This window comes from Panulirus ornatus, chromosome 43, assembly GCF_036320965.1.
Source record: "Panulirus ornatus isolate Po-2019 chromosome 43, ASM3632096v1, whole genome shotgun sequence".
In the NCBI taxonomy this organism is placed as follows: Eukaryota; Metazoa; Arthropoda; class Malacostraca; order Decapoda; family Palinuridae; genus Panulirus; species Panulirus ornatus.
In genome coordinates, this window is record NC_092266.1 from 27,926,307 (window position 1) to 27,937,102 (window position 10,796).

Here is a 10,796-nt window from a genome sequence, read left to right on the forward strand (position 1 = left end):
AGGTCAGGAGTTAGAAAGGATCGGTTATATTACATCTTGTGTGACTCCCTTCGTAGCTGTGTAGACTCACGTCATCAGTACTGATGTAGAAGCACCGACAGAGCGAAGATCACTTCTGGGCTTCGACTGTGAGTGAACACTTCGTCTTGTGAGCCTGCAGTAGGCATTACATTGACTTCATGTAGGGTTCTTGTTTGCCTCTTTTCTTTGACTACGACGCGGAAGGTGACTGAAACATGGCGAGAGATATAGATGGCTTTATTTCCAATAACAAGTATCAATACAACAAACTGTAATTGACTAGAGGAGACAACATGAGTATTTTTTTCCCTTTTTTTATATATACATATGAAAAATAAAACTACCAACAACATCTTTAAATGAAATGGCTGGTATCCGAGCCCGTGATGGCTGGTGAGACCTGATCGTCTCATGGGGCTGAGTACACGCTGCTTGGCGCGACGGGTCCAATCGGCTGTGGGCCTCCAGACACTCCGGCCCCACCCGCGAAGATGCTGTTGTCACCGGGACCGCCAACGACGACGCCGGTGGCTGGAGCCAACCCACCTCCATATCCAGAGGCGCCTCCGACGTTGCCACCACCAACACCAGCACCTCCAACAGCGCCAAGCCCTAAACCACCTAGTCCTAAGCCACCTAGACCTAAACCACCAGCACCGCCACCACCCGCGGCGAAACCACCTGCGCCACCACCCGCTGCGAAACCACCTGCGCCACCACCCGCTGCGAAACCACCTGCGCCACCACCCGCTGCGAAGCCACCTGCGCCACCACCCGCTGCGAAGCCACCTGCGCCACCAGCGTTACCAATGGCAGCATTAACGTCATCATCCTCAACGTCCACGAAGTAGACTTGGGGTGGTAGTGGATCAGGTGATGGCACTTCGATAACTTGCTGTTGCGGTTGCGTGGTCTTGCTCAGGACGTACACGATGTTCTCCTGTTGCGCCGACGGCACGATGATGGGATCAGGCTTCGGGGGGGGTTCAGGGGCGCGGATGACGAGTACGTTCGTGTCCACCTTGGGCTTGGGGATTCTGGGAGGAGGCGCGTACACCTTAGGCTGGTCAGGCGCCGAGAAGACGAAGACCGTCCGGGTAACGCTGGGGAACTCGCAGGTGCCGTCAACCTTCAGGACCATGCCGTCGCGACAGCCAGTCACCGCCAGTTTGGCACCGTAGGCAGAGGGTATGCCATAGGTCTGTGGGGCGGCTGATGCCCCCGCGGCCAACGTCAGAGCCAGGACCTGCAGTATGAAAGGACCCGGGTCAGTGGAGGTCTTGTAGACATATGTAAACCAAAGATGATCATTGATATAGCACGTGAAACTCGATGTAATGTAAACCTTTCCTTCTCTCTCTCTCTCTCTCTCTCTCTCTCTCTCTCTCTCTCTCTCTCTCTCTCTCTCTCTCTCTCTCTCTCTCTCTCATGTCGGGCCATTTGAAAGATAATGATGAATTTTTTTTTTCCGCCAAGAATGGCCGCGTAATACATAGAATAAAGGAGAGATAGCGCTGTACTGCAGATAATAATTATTCAATGAATGCCAATTCTAATGTTTCTGTAGAGGTTTCCTGACATCCAGGGAATGTTCTTTTAGATATTGTTGCACGCGACACATCTACCCTTGGGCGAAGCTGACTTATGTTAGCTTTTTGACCCAAAGTGTACTTAAGTCCTTGTTTGAGAACGTTGTATGACGGGGTTATCGTCATTAACTGCACGCATTGCTCGTGGGTTAAGTCCGCTTTCTCCCGGTCAAAAAAAAAAAAAAAATATATATATATATATATATATATATATATATATATATATATATATATATATATATATATATATATATATATATGATGCATAATGTACAGCTTCTGACTTCCTCTTTGGTGATGATTGCAAGCACTTGCATATAAACGGGACTCAGCCACTTTTTGCAAGACGGTACGACCCTTGAGCACAACGATACGACCCCTTGAGTACGATAGTACGACCCTTGGGTACGACAGGACCACCCTTGCGTACAACGGTACGACCCTCGAGGATGTCCAATTGGCTAGAAATTTCAGAATAGATCGTCACTTATGCTTTCGGTTGAAGCATTGAGGGGGAAAAAAAGAACTGATCGTACCTGTCTGGATGAATGTAATTATTTACGATGGTAAAAACTCAGTCCGGGCAAACTAGTTTCCACTCTTTGACGTTCCCAGAAAACCAGGTTTTCTTTTAAAGAAAAATGGGGAAGAGGGATGTGCAACTCGAATACATTCTTGCCACCTGGATTTTCTGCTTGTAGGAATGCTTGTACGTCGATGAGCGACGAATCAGCTTGAAAGCAGAGACTCAGAAGAAGGAACGTATGCTTGGAGACATACACCTGAATGTATACTGGGAATCGCACCTCATTATACCTTGAGACATACACCTGAATATACACTAAGACACACACCTGAATATACCCTGAGGCATACACCTGAATATACTACACTAGGAGGCATATATGAACATACAGTAGGACACAGTATACAGTGTGAGGTGCAGTGGCACACACTATACACTGTGTCATGCAGTGGCAAAAGCCAGGAACCAGAACTCTGAGATGTGAGGATCTGTGTATATCTTACAACGAAAGAGCAGGAAGATTGGATACTTTAAGCCTCACATACAGAGGGAATGGTAGGAAAGAGGAAAGATTGGTTGGATAAAAGATATCAAGAAACAAATGAGCTTCAGAATGTGCTGTGGGGAGTATAAGAAATAAGGGAGGAGGAAGAAAAGGGGATTGGGATTCAGAGAGGAAGATGGTTGAGGAGAACGTGAGGACATGTGAGGAACTGAAGGACAACTTCAGAAGTGTTTCCTCAGTGGAAGACACCACATTCCTAACATCAGTGAGATGAGATAAGGCGAAGGCTTCATTAAACATTGAGATACCTATAAAAAGAATGAATTATTAAGAGGTTATCCAAATGGCTTGACCCATACAAAGGCTCTCGTTCCTGATGAAATTTCACCGTATGTGCTAAAGATGTGTGCAGATGATAAACCTCTGGGAATAACTGTTCAAAATGTCAGTGGGGAGAGAGAGGCAAAGTGCCTGGGAAGAGGAGAAGGGCAAACGCCACACCTTTCTAAAAGAAAGGGGACCAGGAGGAGGCACTGAACTACAGACAGACCGGTCTTACTGACGAGTGTGGTCTGTGAGGTTCCGGAGAAGGTAATTCAAAAGCAAAAAGATGACTTTCCACAGGGAAGAGGAAATTACCAAAGTGAGAGACAGTAAGGTTTTAGGGAAAGGAGGTCGTGTGTAACGAACCTCTTAGATTTTGATGAGAGATTCAGCCCTGTCATAGACGAGAGGGAAGGCTGGGTGAGTGGTTTGTACTTGTACTGCCAATTTGAACCTGTACCGCCTGGGAAGGCTGAATAAGAAGGTGGATCACCAGGCAGGAGTAAAGGGGAAAATTTCCTTGAAGGGTTCGAAGATTATCTCAGGTGGAGGGGAGAAAAGGAAGCATGTCAGAGAAGGCTTCTATCTATATGGGTCGAGGTGACCAGCGGAGTGCCACAGGGTTCTGTATTGGGACCGTTAATCTTCTTGATCTATGTGCGTGACTTGCCTGAAGATATGGACTCCTACTTGAATATATCTGCATATGAAGTAAAGGTCACGATGCAAGTGAAAAGGGAGGAGGATTGCATCAATATACGAAGGGACCTCCAGATCTGATCTGATACGTGATCAATGTAATTCAATCCACGGATATATACAGTAATGAGGATGGAGCAAAGTGAAAGAGGGCCTTAGTATGACTGCCATTTAGCAGCTAAGGACAGAAACTGTCTGCAGGCAAGTATTTGAACAGCTTTCAAGTATATGTGTAAGAAATTATTTAACTACCTCTTCTTATCCTACATAAAGCAAAAGCTAGAATATGCTTCTCAGGTTTGGTCATCGCCTTTAAGGAATCACAAAGAGCTAATAAAGAAAATCCACAGGATGGCAACAAAGATAACACCAGAATCAAGAAAACTAAACTGTAGTGAATAGATAGAGGTTTTAGATTTAACTCACCTTGGACAAGAGAAGAGTGAGGGGTGACTTGATCACTACCTATAATTTTCGAATATAGTTCGATGACTTAGAGGACACTTCTTCGAAAGGGTTAGAGTAGAGGAACCAGAGGACACAACATAAAATCAAGCAAGAAACTCGATAAAGAAAAAAGAGAGATGTGCAGTACTTTTATAGTATAAGAGTGGTGGATGAATGAAATGAAATAACTAAGGACATCGTTAAAGCAGACAACATACATAAATTTAAGAGTGGCGAATGTTCGAGAGATGGAGCTCCATGAGTCCAGCATAAACAGGTAACTACAAGAAGATTGTTACAATACGGGGTACTGTATGACATGCAGTGGAACACACAGTATATAGTATACAGTGTGACATGCATTGGGACGCATGACACTGTATACAGTGGGATGTGCAGTGGAAGAAGTGGTTATACAGTGCTTGCCGAAGGATTATCAATGGAACCGCGACATAGTTCATCAATGGAAGTGAAATACATCTACACCTGGACTTGTAACAGGGGGGCAGCAGAGAATGTTGATTGCCTGGGGATATTCTCTGGCACACCCTAGTGGACGGAATGGGAATTAGGAGCAATTTGTGGTGCTATGCTACATACTCAGAACATGAGGACTGATGCAGTGAAACAAAGGGAGACGGGGAGGCAAGTGAAGCTGAAGTGAGAATATGACACACCCTCTCTTAAAAGGAGAACAATTAGGGATGCTTGTGGTCCAGAATTAGAACGAACAGAACATGCAAGATCAACTCTTAACTGCAAGTGAAAAAAAAATGATTATAGACGTATCAAAAGACATGGAGGTCGATGAATCAACACTAAGGGATTCAGTGGAAACAGTAGGTGGAACCGACATTAGGTAGGCTAGTGAAGAAGGAGATCGACTGACGTATATCAGAGATGATTTCTGGATGGAAGATCATATCCCACATATAGAGGATGAAAGAGCAAAAGAGGAAAGGTATGCCGATCAAAAGGCTCTGAGAGGCTATGGATATGTCTAAAAAGGCAGCTTTTTTTGTCGTAAGATAAATGAGGAGAATTGGATGATAGAGTCAGGGCATAAAGAGACGAGCAATAATGGTTACGTCTGAATAAGTCATGCAGCCAGGAGGTACTTAGAGAGGTTAAAGAAACTTACAGACAGGAGGGTTTCAGAAGGATCAAGACCAGAATTCATGAACAAATGTGAGAGAGAGAGAGAGAGAGAGAGAGAGAGAGAGAGAGAGAGAGAGAGAGAGAGAGAGAGAGAGAGAGAGAGAGAGGTAAATGTGATAAATGAGGATGTTAAATGAACTGAGGTGAGACCAGACCTAAAGGAGGTATAAAATCGTGGAAACTACACAGAATGCAGAAAGGTTTTGTGGTAATATAACCTGGAAATTATGAGTGTTAGAAGGCTTTATGAGATGTACAAGGAAGGAGTAGGAAACATGGGTACCATTAATCTCAAATACAGAATGAAGAGTGAGAAAGAAGTTGGAGTGGCTCAGTCAATACATATCAAAAAGCGAAAGAGCTTCATGATGTGCTGTGACAAAAGTATAAGCCAGACAGCCTTTGCAAGGTATAATAGAGTAAGATACGATAACATAGGAAGAACGATGAAGCTTTGAAAAGTACACTGTGGACAAGTGAAAATCAAAAGCCTCTCTGTAAATGCGTCTGGAGTGAACTGCCATTACAAAGTGCTTCTCACAACAATAAGGGATTCAGAGGATGAGCTGTACGTGTTGACACAGAGGCATGCGATGAACGAAATGTCAAGTTCAAAGGTGTTTTCACAGTGGATGAAGCCATAGCTTCGAAAACACAGTGAGACTGAATGAGGAAGAGGCACTGGAAAGAACTTAAGATGTATATAGAAAACATATTTGATGACTAAGAAGAGTTGACCCCCCTATGATGCTCACGATCACAAAGAAAAATTCTCCCACATGTGTTCGAAATGTGTGTAGTTACTGAAGAAATGGGAGAAGACAGACGTTATATTAGTCCATTGGAGAGGAGGCTCGTAAGTGCGCTGACCTACAGACCAATCGCAAAAATTAGAGCAGCGTTCATGTGTAGATGGATTAAAAAAAAGAATGGTTACCATGTTGTCTACATCCTATTCATTATGGCCAAAAACTAGAATATACTTTTCCAGTTTGGGTCACCGCACTTACAAGAAGCAAAAAAGAGCTGATAGAGAAAGTGCGGTTAAATGGAACAAATGCCAGAGACCTTAAATTTGCCCATCTTGGAAGAATGATGAGTTAAGAGTGACCTCATGAAACAGCTAAAGATCATGACACAAAATCAAGCCAGAAACTCGATACAGAAGATGTTGACATACGTAGTGCAAACCACACCCTTATATGTACTGGGGCATAAACGTTAAGTTTATTATAGAAACTCCACTTAAACGTTAGACACATTCCTTTAAGAAATTAGGGAGTTGAACAGATATGGATTAGAAACCGTCACAAGAATTGGTCACACACACACACACACACACACACACACACACACACACACACACACACACACACACACCACACTTCCTGCTTGCCAAACCCAAGAGAAACTAAAACGAGTTCTCGAGACTCTCTGATTAGTAAGCGCCGATGTGAAAGGTTATAGAATAACAGAGAATGCTGGAGGTGAAGGTGTCAGTCCTATTGTTTTTCCCTTGCTCTGGGAGTAATATAGAAACGCAGGGAAGCTCGAGGAAAAGGAGGAGGAAGAGGAGGAGGAGGTGTTTGCAAAAAAGTGATCGACTGAAAATTGATATTCTACACAAAGGTAATGATTGCGCTCCGATATTTTTTTTTTCTCTCTCTTTTTTACCCAGACCCTCAGAGTGAAGAGCAAATATTCAAATGAGAGTTTTTTTTATGTGAAATTTATACGAAAACTTGGCCATCAGCGAAGCTTAAGTCAACATTGGTCCTGTTAACGTGTGTAAGACAAGTACGAGGAGGAAGAAAAAATTAGAAATGTATTTTATTGATGTTTAAGACATATCAATGGCTGACCATCCGTAACTCCATCACCTGTTGAGGACACTCTGAGTGTTCAGTAATATACGACTGAATAATGAGTTACGAGAATAAAAGATGAAAGACATGCATAGAGCAAGTGTATGTGTGTGTGTGTGTGTGTGTGTGTGTGTGTGTGTGTGTATGTTTTTAGAATCATCTCTAACGTTTGGAGAAAGTGTTGAAAGTTGACGTTGACGACCTTAATGACCCTGGCAGCTGATAGGCCTAGAATCCAAACAACACCCCTCAAAAAAAAGTCACGCATGATCTGGATATTCCTCCACACTCCGGATGGCAGAGAGCTGCTGCCACTTGATAACAAGTTTTCAAAAACGAAAGCGAATAATTGGCGAACCTCAGTGACGTAAATGATACGTTAAACTCATGTGGAAACTGCTTTGCCAGACGATCTTTTCCTAAAAGAAAAAAAAGACAGTAGTGGCATTGCTTTTACCAGACCAGTTCCCTGTTTGGGAGTACAAAAGCAGCTAAGATGCTTCGTAGCGACGAATGATATGACAGACCATTTGACTTTCAGATTAAATTTTGAGAGTTGTCTACCGGGCCCTCACTGCTTAGGCTTAGCTAAGTACTGGAGACCCGTGTGACCAGGTGCAGTGCCGTGTATATCACTACCTGCTTAGCCTAGCAGTAGCAGCTCCTCCTCTTCCAGACCCACCGAATTATTCTGCTTCCTTCCTGCACCAACACAGACCCTGAGGGTTTCCCCGTGTTCCCTTCCGGAGTCCCTCGCTCAGGCTGGCTGCACCGTAGGCTATCATACGGTCAGTGATCGATCGAGTCTCTAGCGTCAATCTATGGTGCAGGATGTGCCTCAGGCGTGTGGCACAGGGCCATCTATGGTTGTCGTCAGGGCGACAGCTAAACAAGGTCAAGGGCCTTGACCCACGCTCCAGTATGTTCACCACCGGTGGAGCAGTAATTAGACTCATCAGTGACGCTACCTCGTATCACTGTGAGGGAAAAGATATTCAACCTTTGTGTCGGAAAGAGTCACGTTGTTGTCAAAGAAACGCACCGCCGGTTCAGCGCGGACCAAAAACTTCAGCTTCATCAAAACAGTGTCGTGAAAAAGAGTGTCATATCTTTTCATATCAAGTTATTCTCAAAGTGGTTACCTCGCTTTAACACAAATATCCCTAAGAAGCTGAAAAAGAAACTGATAATGAAATTAACCTTTTTGTTTATCTTCTAAAGGAAAAAAAAAATGGGGCAAAAAATCCAACGGATAAATAATGTAGGAAGCATTTTGGAACACCGGCCTAGACCCCCACCTGGAACATGGGAAAGAAGACATTGCAGTAATCACCATAGACCACAGCCTAGTAGCCAAAAAAAAGAAAAAAAGAAATCCAACCACTGAAAAAAAATAATCATAATTACTCCTACAGTGACGATTAAAAGCAATGTCTCCTTTATCAAATTGGGCTTGGTCAACACCCTTGAGAGTTCGTGGACACTCGGAACACGACTTCATCAGGCTCATGACATCCGTGTCCAGAAACTGTCATGGAGAACAACAATACTACAATGATGACACGGTCAAGATTCTGTAAAAATTGGACGTATTGTTTCGAGTGGTGGTGTACGAGGCAGATGGTGTATCACAGTCACACTGCAGAAGGCACTGACGGAGGCGCAACTCACCAGGAACTCCATGGTAGGTTATGATGTTGGGCTGTGGTCACCCCACGCTTTATATACCAGACTCTCTCTCCGCGAACTCCAACTGGCTGGACCCCTTCCCCGTCTCTCGCTCCTCCCAGACCACACCATTGGCGCCTTTGATCTCCCTCAATAGGCATATTGGACAGTATCATCAGCCTAGGGCTATATGAGTCAATAGGTCGCTTGCTTCTCGTAAGTTTAAGAGTTTTTCTTCCTTTTGCAATTCGAACCTAGTCAAGACGCGCGGACGAAACATGCGCACACAACCGAAAAGGTAACAGAGTCACCAAGAGTGTGTGGTAAAACTATCTTCCTGTAGTGGAGGAACAGATGATACAAATGCTCCAGACGGTGGCTGCACCTGTGTGTCCTTAACCCCCGGTAAACTCCATGATAGATAAGGTTAACCTTGTCTAATATCCTTAAATTATCACAAATAAACGTACGAGAAACATGTGATGGATCCTGTTCTTAAGGTGTTGTGTTAATCATTTTGTTCATGACGCGTAACAGAAATTGTAAGTGCATGACGCGTAACAGACACTTAAATTGCTTGAATGGAATAAGAGATAATATTTTCCTTATAAACCTTCGTCATATATTTCCTGTTTCCGGAGTTAATGATTTATAAAGTTTATCACGGTAATCATACTAGGAGTTGCAGTATTTTTTTTTTATACAGTATCAGAATACATGACCTATTTTCTAATGGGATCTGATCCATTTCGTACTGACAATATCAAAATTTTGTTCATGCAGATATTTCACGTAGTGCAGTGACACAGATGGCAGTATAGATACTTAAATATAGACAAAGGAAACAAGTGTTTGGGATTGTACTCCCGCAGTGGCTCAGGAAATTGCGGCGACCTTAGGCATAATGCTGAGGCCAGATCTTCCTCCCTCAGAGGCGGACTTCCGTGTTTACCCCCAGCGGTCAGGATCAAGCTCACCTGTTTTGCGTGAGTCTTCCTTTAATTTTCTTATATACGTATTCTTGATCAGACAAATTTATATCTCAATTTCGTGTGGGTGAAACGTCTAAATTTTTAAACTGTACTGCTTTCCCTGTTATATATCAGATTCTATCTGACATGCACTTGCAAATCCTCGATCTAAGTGAGTATAAGTAAATTGTATCACTTGAAGCGTGTAGAGTACAACCCAGGGAAGTGTCCCTCGGCAGCGGTATGGATGTTGGCAGTGTTGTCAGTAAACGTCAGCTGGAGACGTGAGACGATGATGAGGCTACAACACAGTGTAGTGTGTTGGGACAGCTGAGTGTTGACGACAGAGGTGAGTGTTGTTACAACACAAGGCCATTGCCAGGGTCAACACTGTATCTGGCCTCCAGTCATGCCTCCCGGTGTATGAATATTCATATTCAAGATGAGAGGGACTCTCAGTCTCACCCGTGTGGTCATAATATCAGTTTCTGAAAGCTATGATTGCAATGAAATCAGTGCATTTCAATTCGTAATGTGTTGTTAGAAATATCTACGTGTTTGCTTTGAGTATGTACTTTACAATTCTTGTAGCCAGCTGTACACATTATATATCAGACGCACCTGACATTAGAGAGAGGTTATAATGCTCTATGGTGATCTCCACGTACTGGTGATAACCTGTCGACTCCCTCCGATGATGATGATCCAGTCACGTATCCCTGTGGCGCTTGACACAGTCGTGACGGCGGACGAGGCTGGCGGAGGTCGGCTGCTCCTGTGTGTGCACACCGACTGAGGTTCATCCTGGACACGGGTGTGCCAGGTGGATCACACATGGCAACAGGTTTCCCATAGATCCTGTTACATTAGTCCTGCAGTGTGACGGGTCAAGAGAAAGGAGCTTACTACGCATCAAGAAGAAATGTAAATGAATTTTTTTTTTCTAAGCAAAACATCCAAGTGAAGACTGACTTTTTGACCAATAGATAACTTGGATAAAATGCAAAGACTTAATGATTGAGA

General features: G+C 43.8%; 1 protein-coding gene across 1 annotated transcript; it reads right to left on the reverse strand.

Moving 5' to 3' along the window:
* Positions 1 to 242: 242 nt before the first annotated feature.
* LOC139762586 (uncharacterized) lies at positions 243 to 8,906 on the reverse strand. The gene is made up of 2 exons (XM_071687613.1): positions 8,806 to 8,906; positions 243 to 1,267 (listed from the first exon to the last, which is right to left on the reverse strand). The coding sequence occupies exons 1-2, from the start codon at positions 8,815 to 8,817 to the stop codon at positions 431 to 433; spliced, it is 849 nt and encodes a 282-aa protein (XP_071543714.1). The 5' UTR covers positions 8,818 to 8,906; the 3' UTR covers positions 243 to 430.
* Positions 8,907 to 10,796: the final 1,890 nt, after the last annotated feature.